The 22345-nt window shown below is 34.5% G+C and overlaps 2 protein-coding genes across 2 annotated transcripts in view; both read left to right on the forward strand.

Annotated features, from left to right (window-relative positions):
* LOC105439714 (receptor-type tyrosine-protein phosphatase kappa-like) overlaps positions 1-16196 on the forward strand; it is a 30571-nt gene extending 14375 nt beyond the window's left edge. The window contains exons 9-28 of the mRNA XM_030996587.1: positions 22-324; positions 1414-1487; positions 1977-2241; positions 3587-3807; positions 4205-4265; positions 5319-5424; positions 5855-5964; positions 6239-6669; positions 8279-8366; positions 8930-9006; positions 9568-9604; positions 9912-10009; positions 10430-10555; positions 11232-11404; positions 11717-11852; positions 12359-12508; positions 13120-13219; positions 13929-14005; positions 15198-15332; positions 16176-16196. Coding sequence (XP_030852447.1) covers positions 22-324; positions 1414-1487; positions 1977-2241; positions 3587-3807; positions 4205-4265; positions 5319-5424; positions 5855-5964; positions 6239-6669; positions 8279-8366; positions 8930-9006; positions 9568-9604; positions 9912-10009; positions 10430-10555; positions 11232-11404; positions 11717-11852; positions 12359-12508; positions 13120-13219; positions 13929-14005; positions 15198-15332; positions 16176-16196 — 2789 coding nt within the window. The remainder of the gene's footprint in view (positions 1-21; positions 325-1413; positions 1488-1976; positions 2242-3586; positions 3808-4204; positions 4266-5318; positions 5425-5854; positions 5965-6238; positions 6670-8278; positions 8367-8929; positions 9007-9567; positions 9605-9911; positions 10010-10429; positions 10556-11231; positions 11405-11716; positions 11853-12358; positions 12509-13119; positions 13220-13928; positions 14006-15197; positions 15333-16175) is intronic.
* On the forward strand, positions 15966-21831 carry LOC115928705 (receptor-type tyrosine-protein phosphatase alpha-like). The gene is made up of 4 exons (XM_030996515.1): positions 15966-16647; positions 17344-17492; positions 18443-18578; positions 19163-21831. Exons 1-4 carry the CDS (start codon positions 16612-16614, stop codon positions 19238-19240), a joined length of 399 nt encoding a protein of 132 aa, XP_030852375.1. The 5' UTR covers positions 15966-16611; the 3' UTR covers positions 19241-21831.
* The last annotated feature ends 514 nt before the right edge of the window (positions 21832-22345 follow it).

Genomic DNA, 22345 nt, shown 5'->3' on the forward strand with positions numbered 1-22345 from the left:
TTTGGTTTTATCTCACTGTAGTCCAGCCAGAACTCCCTAGTGCACCTGTCGTGAGCGGAGCAACCAATGATTCAATCACTCTGATGTGGGATGCCTGGGATGCATCAACAGATATAGGGGATCCTCCTCTTATGCAGTATCGTGTCTACTACATGAACAACTCACAAGAAGAAGAGGTTAGGAGGTCTGACCGTCTAGCACCATCTGAAACAGTGACTGGTCTAAGTCCAGATACAGACTACGTATTTGGTGTAGCAGCAGTGAGACCTGGAGCAGGAGGCCAAGGGCGCATATTGGAGGTAGTAGGGACCACCCAATGTTCACGTAAGTTCTTGTTTAATATGATCTCAGATTTTAAAAATGCTTTCTTTAGTAATCAAGGTATCAAAAGGTATTAAATACAACATGATTTTAGATATGTGACTTGATACTACACTGCATCTTTCCTTGAAATTTATTCTTTTATGTGTGCATCCATTTTTCATTTAAACTGAAAAGAATATCAACTAATAATATATCAATGAAATTCTTCGTCTGATTTTGTATGCATCAACAATTTATATTAAAAAGATATTCACTAATACAAAGTGAAATACCAGTAATTTGAGTGAATTTATTTATAATGACATTTAAACATCTATAGTCTCATACTGAAAGCCTATTTATATCAATATGATTGTCTCCAAAAAAATATTACTAGATTCATCTTTCACATGTAGGTTAACACACAGCCAGTGGCGTATGCAGGATTTTTTCAAGGGAGTGTTTTAAAATTTGAAAATCGCGACAAAAATTTCGCAACGACTCAGCCAGCCGCTGATTAAGCGGGGGGCCGGGAAGGGGGGTTTGGGGAAGTCGTCAGATATGTTGTTCAGTGCTTGGGGGGGGGGGGGGGGGGGGGGGGGGGGGAGGAAGGAACACTTTGAGCACAAAAAAAATATTTAAAAAGTATATTTGTTTATTTTACAATCAAAACATTTTTGAGGGGGGGGGGGGGGGGGTTTAACCCCCAAACCCCTCGCTGCGTACGCGTCTGTACACAGCTGTGCATTAAACTCTTCAGTACCATAAATTGACCAGTTTGTACATAGAAATGATCATTCAGGCAGTTTTAACTGCCAACAATTTTGACAAAAAAACTAGAATATTTTGTCTCATTTTCTTGAATTCAAAACAGGCTCATGACTTGTCATACTTGTCAATGAGATATTATTTTTGTATTGACAAACAATTGAAAACCAAACCATGATGAAAATTTACCTCATAAAATCTTAGATGCAACTAAGTACATCATCTAAACTTCATGGCAATGTATTGGATTAAATATTGTCCAGTGCAATAAACCACTTGATAAAGAATTAAGAATGTTTTAATATAACAAATATTTGATCTTATCTTTTATTGTGCGTGTAGCTCCTAGTGAAGGACCGTCATCTGTTAACGTCACTAATGGGACTACACCTGGAGAATTCTTGGTATCTTGGGAGGTAAGCTAATTGTTATTCCAGATGTGTTGAGCACGAGTTGTTTAATCTTTTGACTCGAAATGTGAAGGTTGCTGGTTCAAGCTCCGGTAAGACATTTATCAACATTTGCCATTCTCAACCCAGGTGTCAAATTAAACCGGGTAGGAAGGAATTCCTTGAATGCTGGGAGCTCTACGATTGGTAAACTAGCTAACTAGAACCTGAACCTGAAATTTTTCAATTATGATTTTTACAACATTTTAGACCTTTTAAAAGTTAAGAGATTTTCACCTCCCAAACCCTGCAGCAGCAAATTCAGTACTCAGGAATTTTAATGGAGTATAGTGTCAATCAGGATACAGCTATATTTTGTCTCCCTGGAAGGGATGTGGGAAAACCATTAAGCTTTTTTCCATATGGAATATTGTATTCTTTATGTAACAATTAAACTAAAAACTATGATTTACAGTTTTTTAATTTTGTAAGGCTTTCATATTTCATCCCTTATAGAATCCTCCATCCAATAGTTCTAGCTGTGGCAGTGGAGAGGGAGGAATTCGCATCTACTTCACCCGGTCTGACATCCCGTCTGGGATCTCAAAGAGGGCGGCCGACCCCAATGAGAACTCTGTTGATATTCCCTTTGATCCCCCAATGTCTGAACACACCCTGACCCTTGAACCGTACTCCCAGTATCTCATCCAGGTTGTAGTCTACAATAAAGACTCTGAGACGCCAAGGGGAGAGGGCTTTACACAGACCACAGAGGAAATGCGTAAGAGGATAATACAGCAGAATTTGTATAAATAGTCATGAAATGAGAATGCTTGTATGTGAAGTAATAGAATGAAATTACATTCACAAATAATTGTCCAAATATAATGATACTGCAAGAGGTATGCATGTCTATTAATATATTTTAAAGTTTAAATAAGATCATTTCTAACCATTGTGAAACTGAAAAGGGGCAATTTTGCTTGTCTCTTTCTAGAAATGTAAAGGTTTTGTTAGATCTTACAATAAGATCACATCATTGTCTGTGTATCTTTCTATGTTTTATGATTACTAGTATGTTGTTTGTTGTGCCTGTGTTCTTGTAGTCTTGCATAGACCTGAAGGGGAAACTTGAGCTAGAGTGTTTGTGAATCTAAAATATAAATACAAAACAATGATTCAACAAGTGAGTAGATAAGTATGGAAGGCAGCATTTAGCAACATGACCATGTGACTGTAATTTCTGTTTTAGAAAACATTATAGCAAATTATATTTTGAAGTGAGAAGTCCCAAGACCAATTTTCAAGTCTTAAATCTGGTTATGAATTGAGATATATATCACTCATATAACATCTGACAACTCTAGCCTCTTGGATTTGTCTTTGCCTCAAATCAAAATGAATAAAAAAAAGGTTTTGAACTGCATAACCAGTTTATTTCAAACTATAAAACATAATACAACAAGATTTATACTGCCACAAATCCAGTAATTAGATTTAGGATTTTATGACTTTCGAGCATGTGCTTTAAAGGGAAAGTCCACCCCTAAAATAAATTTGTTTCGATAGAGGCAGAATAATAAGAAAATCAGGTGAGTGAAAGTTTGAGCAAATTCTGAATGAAAATAAGAAAGTTATGAATTATTGAAGTTGTGATCAATCAAATACAAATTGGCAACTCTGTGACTTATTATACGAGCTCTCCTTCATTTGCTTTGTGCATAATATTCCATAAAATCATGTTTTCTTCGTTATTGATGACGGAATATATATTTGTTCCTTGCAGGGGGAGTATAGAAACATATTTGCAATTATTATATTTAGGGTGCATGTATGGTTGAAATTTTTCTTGAGGGAAAATGAAAATTTCAGATTTTTTTAGTACTGAGCAAATGGAAGTTGAGCTCGCATAATACGTCATAGAGTTGCCAATTTGTGTTTGATTGATCACAACTTAAAAAATCCTAACTTCCTTATTTTTAATCGGAATTTGCTCAAACTTTCACTGACTTGTTTCTCTCATTTTTCTACTCCTATTAAAACTAACTTAATTTCAGGGTGGACTTCCCCTTTAATCAAATAATTTCCATACTTCTTTTCAATGTTTTTTGTTTTCGTATTTGTAGTTGCCCCTGCGCCCACTGTAAGCGTTGAAGCGACCTCTGAAACTGTAATTGTGCGCTGGGATGCTGCTAGCCCTGCTCACCTCAATGGAGATGTACAGGGATACCAACTAAGATACACCCAGACAAAACCTGAACGACTTGATCCAGTAGTTGTTGATGTTATGGGTAACAAGTATGAGATTACCGACGGAGTGACAAAAGACAGTGAATTTGAAATCGAGGTAAAGTTCCTGCGTGCTGTCTCAAAGTAAAGGAAAATAATGATAAACGTAATACTTGACTTGTTGAGGGCCATGGACAACAACAATTGATTGCCTCAAAATACAAACAAGTCATTATTAGAATAACTGATTAAATTGTATGCAATTGTATGAATTAGGTAAATTCAACTTGTTCGTGGTAGTACCATTGCTTGCAATCCAATATTGTTTACTGTCTGAATAAGAGGCCATACAAGTTATGTATTGTCAAGTCTTCTTGTGGACAGCTTGGTGGTATGTTGGTTTACATTAAGTGAGGTTTTTTTTATGTTAATATATTCCAGATGCCTGGAATGATTGATATGAATTTTAATACATTTTTTAAATTTCATCCCCTTTTCATCCCTCTTTTTTTCAGGTTCGAGTTTTGAATGGAGCTGGATACGGTGAATGGTCACCTTTAAAGACTTCATTGCCGGGTAAAAAAAAAAGAATTTATGATACAAAAATGAAATGGTCATCATGTCTTGGTAAAGTAACAATCACTGACACAGAAAGATGTATATGGGACAACACACATGGTGTCGGGGCTAGTACTTCCCTGATTTCCTTATCTTTCTATGCTCATTACTCAGCCAGTATACATTTTCTTCCAAAATTGTTTGGCACATGACATTTATTTGTAATCTTGAACATTCACATGTAAGTTTCGTTAGATTCTGTGAGAATTTATTTTCCTTTTTTACCAGAACTCAAGTTTATCTTTAATAATTTCTCTTTAAAAAGTTTTAATAACTTATAATGTCAATGTTTATGCAATGTTTCCTCCTTCTTTCTCTATTTTCTCTATGTTCCTATTTTTCTTGTAATTTTGATTTACCGGTAAATTTTGTAGCAAAATTATTGTTACTTTGTATATTTTGTGAGGATAATTTTTAACGAGCAATTTATGTGCTTTTCATGATCCTCCCCCTTTAGAAATCTCATTGTACATGCATATGTTTGTATTTTGAATATTATATATCATAGTTTTTATCCTGACAGGGAAACAAAATAGCAATAACCTAGTAATATAATATGGCTTTGATCAGACACAATGATACCTTCAATGATAATAATTGTCATAATGTATGGAACAAATATTACCAAATAGCTTTGACCTGCCCCTATACATACTCTTACATAGAGTTTTAGCCCCTCTGTACAAAGCGGTTAACCTGGGAGTCTGTTTTCATTTACAGAAGTATTATGTGCTCATGGGTAGAAATCCCTCTTCAAACATGAGGGGAACACGTGCATCTAAAGTTTTCTACCAAGAAAAAAAGAGGCCTTCAGGTTTTAGAGTTTATTATTGAATGGTTTATTAGAAATACTGAAATAGCAGCCCGAGAGCTGCTATAGGGGGTGCGGGGTGCGATATATAGGTACAAATTTGAATGGGGATGGTTAATACCTGTCTGAGTCAATGTGGGTGATTTCAAGGAATATATGTCATTAAACTTACTTGTTTAAATTTTTACTTTACTATATAGATACCGGTACTGCTGCATCCAATGTTCCCCTCATCGCTGGTATCGTGATAGGAATAATCGTTGTTATTCTTCTCATCATCATCATTGTCATGGCTCTGCGAGCAAGGTAACTACATGCTGCTTCAGCAGTTATTCAGAGCATTAAAAGTATGGTCCTAATAAGAGTCATGACTCGTCCTTTGTAACCCTAAGTGTTGATGATGGTTTTCTGGAGTGTTCTGTCTCGAGCCAAACAATGGGCTGAGCTTCCGTATGCCTTGTCTTCTAATTGGCCTTCAGTGAATCCTTGCATAATTATCTTTTTAATGCTATTATCATGCGGTCTACAAATGTGGCCTAAGTAATTCAATTCGCTACAACTATTGACAGAGGGCAGTGTGTTCTCAGATTCAATTCCTAACAAGTTCATTGGTAAATTATAGATATTTTAACATGTTTGTTGCATTTCATATATTTATTGGTTTTACATATATATGGGCCTACATAATTTCTTCAACAAGTGACTTTCCATTTGATTCTTTTGTTTTATTCTACAGCAAAAGAAAGAGAGAAAAGAAGATAGCGGGAATGAATTCAACTGAGCTTGTGGACAATGTTCTCTATGAGTCCAATCTACCACTTGATCATCAGAACAGCAACAATGCTGGTAGGTTGAAAGCAATTATTTGGTTTTTACCTTCACTGCATGTGAGGGAGGATGGAATGATTAATATATGTAATTTTCAATAATTTATGTGATAAAATGTTTCACAAAGTCATTAAGTTGTCTTATGCTCTTTGATGATGTATGGTCAAAATAAATTGTAAACTTATACTTCTTTCAGTGCAGTACAGACCACCTTGATGTTGGTGTATTGTAGTATTTGATATTGTATTATTCTATGAGAGATTCCTTTATATCACTTTTTTCTGCAATCCAGCACGTATCAACGACAAGCCGATAGTCCGTGATCCAGCAGAGACCGAGTATGCCTACATCAGCCATGAGAGTAACTCTCTTCTAAACGACGACTTGAACCTTGACATGGCTATCAAAAAAGACACAACGTACGAAGTCGCTTTGGAGACCCCGATTGCGTCCAATGGGAAGAGTCAGACACTGCCGTTGCTTTCAGGAGACATCACTTTAGACGCTCTCAATGCGCTCTATGCTAAACCTGAGAAGCGATCTCATGTGGTCTCGGTACCCAGTCTGTTGGCCCCTACGGTGAAGGAAGCAGGGACGGATACAACGGAAGGAGATATCTACGAGAATGTGAGCCTTCCTGGATCCATCGCCGTGGTCAACCTTGTGGAACATGTGGAGAAGAAGAAAGCCCAAGATCAAGATGGATTTGCTCATGAATTTGGTGTAAGTATGACTATCAGTATGCAGGACCCTTTTCTACATAGGGTCAGAATGTTAGAAGGACTCGTTAAGCCTCTTTCAGATATCAACTGTAAAAACTGTGTTTTTAAATGATGACGTTAAAGGGACTTTGTAACATTGTTCAGATGAGAGATAGTGGTGCTAAGGTAATGACTTCAATGCTGGATGTACAATTAAAGATAATCTGAAAATTTTAGTGAAAACGGATCTCTATTCATGGTACAATTTGGGAAAAACTGATCTTATCGATTCCTTAATTCTCCCAACTATATTATTCTACTTCTATTCTGCTACTTGTCAAAGCCTGTTCAGCATCAAGACAAGGACAATTAAATTACATTTTAGGTCAATGTAAATCGTCACAAAGCACTAAAATGGCTCAACATTCCACTCCAGACAGTTAAGTGTTGACAGATTTTTATAGCCTGTTTTATGTATTTTTCTCATGGAAAAACGGTTGGGAAAATTCAAAAAATGGTTGGGAGAATTTACTGTTAATCACTGTTAGAGGGTGCCTCACATCGACGCCTTCAAAGAAAACCATAGATATCTTTGTGGTTTGAGAATTTGTTCAGGATTGTTTGCATGTCAGAGGGTTAGTATAGTAGAAGGAATATAGTAAGTAACATTTTATACGAAAATTAAGCAATTTTTTTCATCAACCTTCAACAATGTTACCGAGTCACTTTAAGTATACACTTCACATTTCTGTATCAATCACACAGAGTTAAGTGAATATGCATTTGATCTTTGTTGAGTGCAGTTACCATTCTTTCACACACAAGATGACTGGGTGGTTTGCAGCATCATATCTGATTGAGCCTTATCTGTGTTTGATATGACCCTCAAGTCAGGAACAAGGTTCATGCTTCATCCATATTTAAAAGGCTAATGTTAATATTTTGTATGATATTGTATGATATTTAATCCAAAATTAGATCAATCTGGTTTTAGAAAGACACAGAAGATTTATTGGGAGGCAAGTTTTTGTTCATGAATAATATATGCATTGTTCACCTACATCTATCTCTAGATGGTTTTAGGAATTAGGCCCTTGACTCTTACATGTGTTTGAACAGTGGGTGATAACTGTAGTCCTGCTTCAAAAGTTGTGTTAAATTCTTCCAAAGGGGCCTAAGTCCTGTGAAATTAAAAAAAAAAATGATAAGTTGAAGCTTCCTCAAGTATACCCCCCCCCCCATAGAGTGATATTGCAATTGAATCTGTCAACTGAATATACCAACAATTTGACTTTAAAAGTCACAATATGACTCTAAAAAACCAAGCCAATGTGCCCTTTGTCAAGGCATTAATCCTCAAGATCAAGTCCCCCAAGTTACTTACTCACAAGCATAGACATGCTTCCTTAGCACTCTGGTACAAAAATCATTAAAAATCTGTAATTTGTTTTAAATTTCATTGTTAGATATATTCTTTAAATTCTTTAATACACTCCAGCAAAAATGTGAGATTTATTGTAATATGTATTTCAAAAAGAAAATTCTCTTTTGCTGTATTTTGCATTCATTACAAAATTTTGATTAAAACTATTTTCTATAAATTAATTTATGATCCTTTTTTTGAATTTCAGTTATTGCCTTCAGATGATGGTATCGCCAAAACAGTTGCTATGAAACCGGAAAACAAAGCCAAGAATCGATTCAAAAACATTGTTGCATGTGAGTTTATTTTTGCTTTGACATATAAAATTATGAGTGTTAATGAGATGTACATGTAAATGTACAAATGTATGTATCAACTATCAATCTAATACTGTGATATTTCCCACTCCCATAAATCCTAGCTGTTCTTACGGCATTGGTATTTTCACAATAATTAAATGCAATCAATGGCGAAGCCCTTTGGTTTATACCTGTTCTTAAAACACTACAGGGAAAATGACGACTGCCTCAAATGTAATATATCGATGTGTTGTATTTTATATATGACAGTGAAATTTTGTAAGAATTTATGATCATTTCAACTCAAGATGTAATTATTAATGTTTTATCTTACTTCCACGATAATTCTTTAAAATAAAAAAAATTATATTACAAAGCGAGAGCTGAGGTGATAATTTACAAATCACATTGGAATCACTTTTAAATTGCATCAAGAAATAATTTCACAATGTATGTCTGTGACAGAACAGCTGAATACTATTATTATTAATCACTTTTAAAAATGCAAGAGAGATAATATTTGAATAAATGATTGAACTGTTTCTTTTCTTGATTTCCAGTTGATCATTCCAGAGTCGTCCTCGAGACGTTGAAAGATGATCCTCACTCTGACTACTACAATGCTAATTACATACGGGTCAGTCGCATTTCCTATCACAAAAGTATAGTTTGAAAGGACTAAATAGGTAATCCTTATCAATATTTTGGTACTTATATACACAAATTAAACTTCCCATACCTTTTGCCTTTGCCAGTACTATGCGATGTGCAAGATTAAGCCCACCATGGTACTACATAATGTTCCTTTTGAGTGAAGAAAGGGTAGACACATTATAGAGAATATTATAAGAAGAGAAAAAGAAGAAACAGAAGGGGACTGTAAAGAGCGAGAAATATAGAGTGAGAGAGAGGGAGAGGGGGAGAGATAAAGATAGAGATAGAGAGTGGGAGAGAGAGGGAGAGAGAGAGAGAGAGAGAGAGAGGGAAGAGAGAGAGAAAGAGAGAGGGAGGGAAGAGAGAGAGAGAGAGAGAGAGAGAGAGATAGAGAGAGGGAGGAAAGGGTAGAGAGAGGGAGAGGGGAGGTTAGAGAGACCAAATACCAAAGAGAATGAGAAGTGAGAGGTAGAAATATATGAAATGTAGAGAATCAAACTAGAGGCTAACTTGGAATCTGATAATGTTTTCTTATTTTCAACAGGATGACAAGGGGAAGAAGACATTTATTGCTGCCCAAGGTATGTTTAAAGACATCATCTTCAAAATATGAAGATTATCTTTACTGAAGATTGTAATATTTGGGTTCATTCAAAATTGGTAAAATGGTATTACAAATCTTTTGTGCCTATTACTATGTACATATATGTTAATCTGAAATAAGATCAATATGTTTTTTAGAAAGACACAGAAGATTTAATGGGAGAAAGCTTTTCGTTCAGGAATAATATATGCATTCATCACCTACATGTTTAAACATTTTGATTGAAATATTTCCTTAATGATCCTTCATTTCATAATGCTCTTTGTATTTCTGTCTACTCTCAGCCCCCAACACTGCAAGCATCAATGATTTCTGGCGACTCATTTGGCAGGAGAATGTATGTTCGGTTGTCATGGTTACAAACACCATGGAGGGAGGCAAGGTAAGTAATCAATGATGCCATACTTATAGATCAGACCTACATATTATTTGATTATAATGTAATGATGAGACCAATTAAGATAGCTTAGCTAGACGTAGTGGCATGAAAAGACAAACCCAGAATGCAAAATACATAATTGATTGAAATCATATTTGTTAACATATAGAGGTAGAAGCACATTGTTAGGATACTAGCTGGTAAATACGTGTACTGTCTTGATAAGGCTTAATGTTTACTTAAACTTTCATCACATATAAAAAATAAAAAAACTTTAATTCACAAACAACAAGTATTTTGCCTTTTGCATTCCGGACACGTCTTTGTATGCTAGATCGAAAAAAATGAGATCTCACTAAAAAACAACACTGTACGCTATGATTTATAAATGTCAACTCAACATTTCTCTGCTCTGTACGACAGGATCGCTGCACAGTTTACTGGCCGAAGGAGATGGGTAAGAGCAAGACGTTTGGTGGGATTGAGGTCAAGCTGAGAACCATTGAAGAGTTCTCAGATCATGTGCACAGGGTTCTGGATGTTAAGCAGGTAAGAATTATGTTCTGGGGGGTGTTTCATAAAGCTGTTTGTAAAGTTACGCATGACCTTACTAACGACTTGAATATGAAGTGCCAGAAAGGATGCCCAAATTTTTTCCTAATGTTTTCACAAAGTGTGACTATATTTCCTAAACCTTAATTAAATTATGGCAAAAAATATACTTTGCACTAAAAATGTTTGTTATCATAAGAATGTTAATCTACATCTGCACAGTTCAACTTTATTTGATGCAGTTAAAAAAGGATTGAGCATCCCATTTGGTTTTTCATATATAAGTCATTCGTAAAGTCATGCGTAACTTTATGAACAGCTTTATGAAACACCCCCAGGCTCTAAACAGTGCAAGATAGGTGATGATAGCACTTTGGTCCCACCTGCTTTAAAAGATGATGTTCCTTTTCATAACAAATATTGTGTACCTTAATTAATCGTGATAATCTGAATGAAAGAATGAATGAAAACTTCCACTTTACCTTGACTGTTTCTTCATCCAACTTAGTCCAATCAGAGAATTAGTAGAGCGTCAGTATGTAGATGCCTAATCAAAGGCACTGATTATTAGAAAATAACCAATTAAATTCAGTGATTCCAGTAGTTAAAACAAAAATCAATTCCTATGAACAATTTTTATCAAACTGTGCTCTTGATTATGTTCTTTTCTCAGGTGAGTGGAGGTGAAACGAGGTCCGTCCACCAGTTCCACTACCAGTCCTGGCCTGATATGGGTGTTCCACAGTACCCTACCACACTCATCAGCTATACACAGACTGTCAAACATGTCCATGAACGAATCACTGCTAATACCAAGGGCTCCACACCCATGCTTGTTCACTGCAGGTGAGTTAGATCATGATTAAGAATGTGACCAGAAAATAGTTTTTTGAAACCTCAAAATAATGTGCTAATTAATGAGAACAAAAATATGCAGTGTAAAAGACAGTAATATTGGTGAATCAAATGCTGTAATTTGACATATCTGAATCACATGCAGTTTTGGTAATATTAATCCCAATCGGGTCATTAGAGATACTAACCAGCTCCTTGTTACAATGACTTGGTTCTATCTGGATCCTTCATAAATATGATTTCCACAATAAATTAGTTTTTCTTGACACATCATTCAATCTTCAATTATTATTTTCTAAATAGTGCTGGTGTTGGGAGGACAGGAACGTTCATCTCACTCTACTGCATGCTAGCACAGGTCATAGAAGAGAGCAGGGTCGACATCTTTGGTTTCATTCAGAAGATGAGAAAAGACAGACCTAATATGGTCCAAACTGCTGTAAGTATCTATCATTTATTCTGCTCAGCTTTATATGATGGCCTGTACCATGATGGCCTGTATTACAAATAGATTTGACTTAATTACTTCCTACAGGATACTTCCTACAGGATACAGGATACAAGGCAACAGATGTAAGAACTTCATGAGTGTAAGATTGCCAACTGTTTCATGATGAAGATCTTGCCCACAGCCCAGTGTTGTTACATTTACAAGTTTAAACCCTTACAGCATTATAACGATACTACTACTACTACTACTACTACTACTACTACTACTACTACTACTACTACTACTACTACTACTACTACTACTAATACTACTACTGCTACTACTACTACTACTACTACTACTACTACTACTAATACTACTACTGCTACTACTACTACTACTTTTACTTCAACTGCTACTACTACAATGTATTACTACTACTATTATGATAGTAGTTTGTGCTTTTATTTCTATGTGATTCATATATCTGTTCTTTATGTATTTTCCACTATCAGGACCAGTATATTCTCATCCATACTGCCCTAGTTGAGGCCTACATGAGTGGTAACACTGATGTTCCTGTCAGCAGTTTTGAAGCCAAGCTTTCCTCACTCCAAGAGAGGAATCCACTTACCCAGAAACTCAACATTGAACAGGAATTTGAGGTAAAACTGATGAGCAATAGTCCAATCAGCATTGTAATCTGTTCCTTTCTTGTAGAGATACTCTTGAACATTTTGAAATTGTATTTTTTTTAATTTTTTTTTTGGGGGGGGGGGTGGGGATCTTTGCAGAGGTTTGTCTTAAATAACATCCTCTTTCGCATTACGATACAATTTAAGTGAAATTTTGCAATCAAATGCTTTGCAAATTTGAGGCTTCCAATAATTTAGGCTTTAACCTGTTGAGTACCGGTACTGAATTCTTTCATTCCCATAGGCTTTATACAGGGCCACCTGGTTCCCATTTGAAATGGGTTAATATCTTTTCTTACTATGTTTTGTTTTGAATCCATGATTTCTATTATAAATAGAATGTTTGCATGACTTGGTTAACACAACTTTAAACCAGCATTAAATGGCATTTTCCCCCGAATTGGGGTTCATTGCATCTTTCCTTCACCCCTATGTGGTTAATTGGCTGCTGTGTATCACCTCTGGGTTAACTCATTATCTTGAAAGTTTTTTTGTCTTTTTTCTACACTCCCACTGTCTATGTGATTGTTTTGATGCATGTGTTGTGTTTATGTAGTAGTGTTGCCTTTGTTTGTTGGTAGATCTTGAACCAGCTCACCCCTCCCGTCGGTCCACAAGCTTTCAAGGCTGCTGGTCTACCTGCCAACATTGACAAGAACAGATTCCCGAACGTTCTACCCAGTGAGTCTTCCTTCTTTACAGCATGCCACTTTAATCTCTTATTTGTTTTGAAGACCATATATCGACTCTTCCAAGCAAGAAAATGTCAGATAATGATAAACATTATTTATCACAGGCAGTTTAATAGTAGGCTTGAATGTATCAATAACAATAATATTCCACTTTTATATAGCGCTTAGTACATCTACAATGTCTCTAAGCGCTTTACAGATATACTATTACCCCGGTTATCGGATTCAATACCTGCCCGCACAATCTCAATGAAATTTATTTAAAATTTTATTAAAACATGACTACTTTTTTGTTTGTTTAAGGTCAGCATCTGTGTGAAGTGAATAACAGAGTTATGATTTATGTATTTTTTGCAGTTACCAGGCTCTTCTATTCTGAGCAGTATCATTTTTAAAATGTTATTACTATCAGTTGCCATGATTTGGCAACATTCTTTCCTTACTAATTGTACATGATTAAAGAGCATACAGCTGATATGTGGAGTACAGAACATCGTTTTTCGAAACTGTCATAAGTTCACTGACATCCCATCAAAAAGTTTGTTAAATGTTCGATGGGATGTCGGCAAACTTGTACTTATGACGGTTTCATGAAGCAATGCATTGGATACCAGCCTTGCACAGCAAAATTATTTCCTTTTACGTTTGCCTCAGCATATATTTATGACAAATTAAATGGTACCATATCTTTTTTTCAGTGGAGAAGAACAGACCATGCCTAGTGACAAAGGGAGAAGCAGGAAGCACAGACTATATCAATGCCTCTTTTCTCAATGTAAGTATGAGGTTAAAGGTATAGACCAGTTCTGGTCATGCGATTGCATTGTGAAAGAAACGTTATGGAATCGAAAAGGTTGATCATCTAGCATTTAAGAATTGGTGTGTACTGCAAGGTTCTTGAATCATCAAAATGATAAGAAATTTGGCTCAGTCTTGGTAAAGTTACAAGCACTGTACACAGAAAGATGTATATGGAACTATACACAAACATATGAGGCGTAAAAATGTGGTCCTCATATTTAGAATACAGAGAGATGTATATATGGAACTACCCGATATTTATCCAGTCCGGATAGATATAATAATTTACCAAATATATCAATTAGTAGGCGGTTTTCAAAACATATTCTTTCACATGATTGGTAATAAGAGCTTCCATTTTATTTTTTGAGAGGGGGGCGTTTTCAAAACTGGTTATACCTTTAAAATCTTTCAAATTAATCCTCTTGACTTACACAATGCACCCTTTTCATTAATTTATACTCAATGTTTGAGTGCTATAATGTTTTTATGCGATTCTCCATGAAGAAGGTCCTGAACTACATGTACCACCAAACCCCTATGACAACTACTCCTAGAGAAATGTTCCCACACACAAGGGCTTAGAAGCTCTTGAGTTGTTTTGGATGGAGATGGAGGTGATATTTATCCGAAGGGGTTGCTGTTAATTGGCCTGGTAGTGTCCTTTTCCTGACACATTCATGTATATCGACAGTTTGGGTTTTTTCCATGGTTATTTGTTGGATTTATAGAGTGAAAATATTTTCATGGCATTAAAATTTCAAATGGAGGCACCTAAGTTCGATTATGAAAGAAGAGTGTATCCCTGTCTTTGGTCAAAATACATCGTTTAACACAAAACTTTTGGGCTGGGTATGCAGTATATGGTATGGAAAGATGTGATTGGAGTGTTGAAATGCAATCTCCTCTCCAAGACAATTTATTTCAAATATAAATATATTAATAATAAGTAATTATTATTGTTATTAATTATTATTAGTAATAAATGAACAGATGATGTCATTTATTCTTTGAGAAAAATATTCAAAATATACATTCATCAACATCTCTAAAAGCTATGTTTTGGGCGACACCAGTTCCTTTAAACATTGAATACATTTAAAATTATTCCCCCCAAAATATGTATAGTTTGTACTGATTGGATAATAATGATGTATCTTTTTCAGACATTCATTAAGAAGGATGTGTTCCTAGCAACCCAGATGCCCCTCCCTCATACCACCGGTGATATCTGGAGAATGGTGTGTGACTGGAGAAGTCCTGTCATTGTCATGCTAAATGAACTAGATCTTCAAGACAAGGTCAGTGGAGTACACACAAAGTTTACCAAAAAAGAACAACATTACAGATTTTTATCGATGAAATAATCCAGTTCGTAAATGGTATCTGCGCATGGGCAGATAAAGGTCATTCGTTCCCAAATTTTAAAACCCATCGAGATGCATGCTGGTATTGTGCTCATGAAAGTCATGTAATCAGTATTCATTTATGCACCGACAGTACATATATCTGATACACAGGTGGAAGTATTCTTCTCAAGAGGCAAACATGAAGCACCTCCATCACTTTGGCAGTAATTATTCTAAAATGCACAAGTGGGACGTATCCAACGTGTAAAAGATCTGTGGATATTTTGAGGTCATCCATTCCAAAGCTATTTACAAATTGGCTTATGATAAAAAGAAATTACGCTAGAATTTTACATGTATACTATAAAAACATTATATGCAGTTATATACATGTAGAAGTACATGGTATGACGTACGTACAGGTCTAATGATTATTGAAGAGAGATATTTGAAGATATTTGACATTTGATGATGATATTTTAGCAGTTTACATGATGGATAAAAGGCAAAACTAGATAACAAGATACTTCCACAAGAGATAATCAGCATTGAAATATCAAGAATGTTTTACACGGTGATCACTGCATTGCCTTATTCTCTAGGCTTACTGTAGGAATTATCCAATCACATAGTAGGCAATATGGTCAGAATGACTGATTTGACTTAATCCCTGTCTGAATGGAGAAACTTTCACTGTCTTCCCATTCTGTAAGGAATTCACATCAAATTTTGCTGATGCTGTTAACTTTTCTAATTAAAGATCAACATATTGTTCCATGTTTTGGTAAATTGCAGCTTCAGTTTGATATTCCATAATTTGAATAAAATAATACAGAATAACCGAACAAGCATTGAACAAGTACTAGGATATAGATAGAAAGGATCAATGCAAATAAAAATGCAGGGCTGATAGGGTTAAAAGAGTCCCAGCTACCTATGCAAGGTTTATTGCTCAAAATATGAATTTACATGTATGGAAAGGGCTATGCTATATAATTTGAATGTTATAAGATTATTTGGTTGTAATTGGAATAATAAATTTCATGTTAAGTAAACAAACACATAACTCATACCAAAGCTTTAAGTGCTTTATGTTTATCACATTGAAATCCTTCTCCTCCAACTCATATGCTAGTCCTGTGCCCAGTACTGGCCCAATAAAGACTCGGTCCAGTTTGGTCCCCTCAAGGTATCTATCATCTCGGCTGAAACCATCCGCAGTGACTACGTCATGAGGAAGTTTGAGATCAAGGGACCTAAGAAGGGAGTAAGTTTTCATTATGTCTTAACCCACAGACTATCTAGCTTTCATGAGATATCTTTGCTAGGGGAATTGTTAAATGTTCCCTCGGAAAACTTTGTTTGATAAATCTTCCATGTTTTTAAAATCGTTGCACAAATAAATCCATGACATGAATTGAAATTAATTTTATTCAAACAGCTGAAAATACTGCCTCTACACTCACAAGTTTCTCCATGCAGCTGTCTAATCATCATGACATTATTCGTGGTCCGGTCAATAATAATAATAATATACCGTACCTATATAGCGCATATCACAATATGTTTGTATGCGCTGTGAGAAAGAGTAAGAAGGAAAGGTCGATAGAGAAACATAAGAAGATTGAGATACGCTCAACATACTTCCTCTTGTTAACATTGGTAAGTATTTCCTGTTAGTAGACGAACCAGTTGTAGACCAAATGGTAATAAACCATCTCAAGCTTGGGTCTCTGGGAAATGTGATGTATCACAACAATCACACTGTATTAATAATAATAATAATAATAATACATTTATAGAGCACAGAAACTATCCAACATTAAGTATATATTCTACTGCGCTACAAAAACTCCTGATATGCTTAGACTTACAGTTAATTGAAAAGATGTGTTTTAAGTTTTGATTTAAAGATAATCACAAGGATATTGACAAGGATAAACCTGTTGTTTATTTCTAACAGACTCTGACAGTGAAGCAGTTTCAGTTGATGGGTTGGGATGGTAACCAGAAGAGACCCGCCTCCTTAGCTCCCATCCTCCATCTGGTTGATGCTGTTAGTGAGTGTGTAAGGACATCACAAGCATCAGGTCCAATCGTGTTACACTGCATGTGAGTATAGTCTTCTAATCTATGCATCTATGTACAACTCATGTTCAAGTTCAGGGGCCTGTATGATAAAACTCGTTATCCATGAGCCACTCTAAATTCAATGAAAAATTTGCTCTCAGTCAATCAAACTCCACAATTGTAATGGCTTATAACAGTTATTGTAACTTGTTATTGATAAGAAGCTTCATGAAAAAGGGCCCATGTTTAATTCACAGCTGTCAAAATCATTATATATATATATATATATATATACATTTATATATGTACAAAGATACAAATAGTTCAGTAAAATCCTATTTTACTTGTTAAGTACATGTGGTATGTGTGTAATTTTGAATAAATTCATTACATAAAGAAAGATTTGTGAAATCATTTGATTACTTGAAGGAACCTCTAATGAGATTGAGTGATGGATACAATCTAGAAATCAGGGGAAATAGTTCTGGCTCAAGATCAAATTTGATAATGATATGTTTGTCAGATAGACTTTCATTACCTGGTTGTTTACAGGTCAAAAAGTTTGTATGATGCATTTTTTAATTATAGTATATAATAGTAGTGATAATGATCAGATTGATGAAGCAAACACGGAAATACCTTTATTTATTTCATCTCTACTTACTTTTAAATCATCATCATCATCATTTATTAAAGTCAGCAGTTTCCCTCTTACGAGGGGTTACAGACTTTTCCGCCATGATGGCACTCCCGCCTTCCATTTCTTCTTGTATCAAGCATCCTCTTCAATTAGACCAACCTTACTCCTTTCTTTCCTCACCCTTATATTTCCATGAAATCTGTTCTTCCGAAATGGTCAAAAATGTCTACCTGTAATGTTTAAGGCATGGGTTATTTGTTTGATCATCACAGCAATAGGATTGGTAGGAGTTGTGTTTAAAAGTTTCCACCTACAACCTAAGACCATGAAATTCTTTGTTTCACGATTGCAGAAATGGAATTGGTAGGAGTGGTGTGTTTGCAGCCATCTATTCAGCAGCTGAGAAGATGATAACTGACAGCTCTGTCGACATCTTCCAATCCGTGAAGAGGTTACGAGCAAACCGTCCCAGCATGATTGAGTCAGTGGTAAGTCTGGGCTTGTAATACTTTAAAAATAAAGCAGAGTACTCATCGTGAGATGATGTTGTGACAGAAATTCTCTTGAAATATTTGTTCTGTCATCTTCCAAACGGTAAACAGTCCTAGCATGATTGAATCAGGGGTTATTATTTAGAGATGATGTATGTAAACTTTTTTTTGAACAGAGGAGGTAGAGATATTGTTAGTCAAGTAGATCATGTGTTAATTATCAATTTTTGTCTTAGAAGTAAATCAGGGCTTATATTAAAACAGTTGTGATTAATTAAAATATGTCGCAACTTATGATCACTTACAACTCTATACTAAAGCTTGTAAGTTTGCGAGTGATCTGGGAATTGTGATCTATCCCAGTCAATTACAACTCCTTAAAAGACAGTGACCTGTTCTTCAAAATCTATACTGTAAAACCTTAATGAATAAGTGGTTTTAATGTTGATGTCGTGATTATGTGTAACACAAGTAATACACTCTGTGTCAGTTATGTGCATTCAACTTTTGTGACCAAAATTTTGCTATACAAATTTTTTACTTATTTATATTTCTTCACCTTTCCCCCTTCTCTTTTACAGGATCAATACAGCATCTGTTATGAAGGCATGGCAGAGTACATGAAGAAGTTTGATGAGTATGCTAACCTAGACATGTAAAGAGATTGATTTAATATGCTTACAGTATGTCGTTTCTACCGGGGGGCGTTTCACAAAACTTGTCATCAGAGACAATTGACAGTGTTTGTTATAAACTACTGAAATCCTTGCTTCTGATTGGTTATTAGCAGATTTGTCACTGATTTTTGTAATTTGTCATTGAAAAAAAGGCTTTGTGAAACTGGTCCTAGGAGTCCAAATCTGTTACCTGTAATGTAGACCTTCTCACATTATTTGTAAGGTGGTTAGTGCTTGAGTGATGTCTATAACTTTTCTGGCAATATTTACAATACCATTTTGCTGCATGTACATGAGATGCTCGTGAAAGAATAGTTTACCATATTTTAGCCCGCGTACAAGTTTTTTTTTTTTACTGGATTCTAATCTGACCATTGCCATTCTTGATGTATTCATGATGTGATACTATGACTTGCCTGGCAATTCACTACACGCTTTTGATTATACAAACATTAAAAGCACTACCGGTAATTGCATTAATTAGTGGATAATGGTGTTTCTAAAAAAGCGTGTACCTAAATATATACATGTAGTATTGTAGACCCGGTAAATACGGAAAGTGACTGTGTATTAAAATCCATGTATAATGTGGAATTTAGCAACGCTTGAAAGGATTTTTGAACACGTTGAAATATGAAGTAAAATATGACTTACAAACAACCTAATGTTCAATAAAGATAAGCCTTCACTTTTTACTATTTCTGTCTGTTTATACATGTTCATGTATGTGGTATCTTATGTTATTTATAATTACATGAAATAAAGAATCTGTGGTTATCATGAAATATATATGTACTTTAAAGAAAAGAATTTTTTTTTTTTTTTTTTTTACTGTACTGGTAAGTCAAATGCATGTCTAGCTCATTCTCAAATGTTTTAATGTAATAACACTCTTTTATATGACATGAATAGTACGCTATCAAAAAGTAACTATGCAAACAAGTCTTTTATATATTCTTCTCATTCAAATTCACTCTTTCAAAGTACATTAATAATTATAAAAAAATTATGGGGAAAATGCCTTTGCCAATTTACCTAAAAAGAGGCCTAAACCTACAAAGGACTTCAAAATAGAACCCTTTTTTATGACTTATATACATTTTACAATTTGATTTATACAAATCTTCTTCTTCTATCGACTCCCCCTCCTTCACTCTTGAAGAGTCTTGGAGATGCTTCTTTAGACTTATCCAGTATATATTCGATTTTCTCCTTTACTTAAAGAATATTTATCTTGTGTTTATTACTTATATGTTCAAATATAGTTAATATTACTTTTTTCATGTATCATTGTATTTTACCTCATAAGTGTTTTCCCCCTATTATTGTAAAGAGACTACAGGAGCTTATTTAATTCATATTTTAGGTTTTCAAAATACTTCTCATAGAATTTGAACATGCATCGCAAACTTACAATAGTTGACTATTTTGTTAGCAACCCAAATCAAAGTGCATGAAAAAAAAGAGATAATTTGTTGTTCCATTTAAGAAATAAAAGTAGGTAAGTATTTAGAATCTTGTTTTAAACATAACATTTTGATTCTTTTTATTTAACATCTAACATTGTTACCACAATTTTCACAAAGATTCTAGTAATGATTATTAAAACATTTTCTTTCTATTTCTGGGACAAAATCAAATTCATGTTGATTTGTAAACCCATTTTATTTTAAAGTTGTAATATAGATTGTTAACCTGCCATAAGCTTGAACAAGCTGAATCATTGAAGTACATCTTCATCGAAATGAAATATCACTTTTATACATGTGTTGTATCCTATGGTACCGTACTTAATAATATATTTACATGTACATCATACTATGTAATAATGACCCTTAGGGGAAATGTTTTGTTAGATATGTTTGTTTTTATGTCTTTCCAGAATTTCTTATTCTCTTTTACAATTCTGCTTTCATTCCTATAGTTTTATATTTTAATAATTTTATGTTTAATTCGTTATCAAATATTGATATTTGAATGCAGTGGGGACATTGATGCAGTAATAATGTATTATGATATTTTATGAAAGTATATGTAGTTCTAAGTATATTATGCAGATTGACGATTTATTGAACATATCTTATATCAGTACTGGTGCTGAGATGATTACACATATATGGTTAAACCTAAGAAAAGATTCTGTTAATGATCACATACATGCATATGTTTTTAGTTTGATTTTATGGATGAAGTAGAAATAGCTTTAATTTGTCTTTCATAGTAAAAAGTGTGAAAGCTGTAAATAATATTTTTTACATAATATGAGATTTATATAATTAATTGTTTTATATGAAAATGCACGGTATGCATGTATCAAGATACCAATTAGAATCATCTTTTTTCCCACTTGAAGAACAGATTATTTTTACAGGGCTCGACCACTATATGAGAACATAATTGCCATTTCTTTCATCCAGTGAACATGTAAAATGGAATAGCGCAATATGCAATTTGCGGTATAGAAATATCTTATTATTATTATTATTATTATGAGAAATTCCTATAAATAATTACATTCCCAATTGCTGCTATTAAAATGAATTGTGAATAAATAGATTTTTTTATAGAGTTAATTTTATTGTGTGACCGTTGTGTTTCATATGAATCTTGCATTCGTTTTGATATAAAACTAGCTTTCATTAAAATGTGACTCCTAAAACTCAAGGTATTTGGCCATTTGGTGTCCCATAGTATTAGCAATAGACCTGTTTACTATTTCTCTTGGCAACTTCTAGTAAAAAGCTTGCCAGATGCGTGCTTGACATAGCAACATCTAATGAATGCAAAGTGGTTTCCGTCCATATAGAGATCCCATTATTCATAGCAGGTGATTGAAATAGCTGGTAACTAGGGATTAGGGAGAGAAACATGCATACATTTAAATACCTCAGTAAACGGGTCTATTATCATGGAACAATGAACATGATCAACATACAAATGAAATTATCCTTGATATTTGGTTTGATGAAAAGTTCAAAGTAGGGCTATCGGCTTTATACTAAAGCTGGTGCATCATAATCTTTGATAATATGTATAGTACTAAATATCTTGGACTGGCCAATCTAAAGAGATCAAGCAGAGGAAATA

The sequence above is a fragment of the Strongylocentrotus purpuratus genome, unplaced genomic scaffold, assembly GCF_000002235.5.
Source record: "Strongylocentrotus purpuratus isolate Spur 01 unplaced genomic scaffold, Spur_5.0 spur5_scaffold_3, whole genome shotgun sequence".
In the NCBI taxonomy this organism is placed as follows: domain Eukaryota; kingdom Metazoa; phylum Echinodermata; class Echinoidea; order Camarodonta; family Strongylocentrotidae; genus Strongylocentrotus; species Strongylocentrotus purpuratus.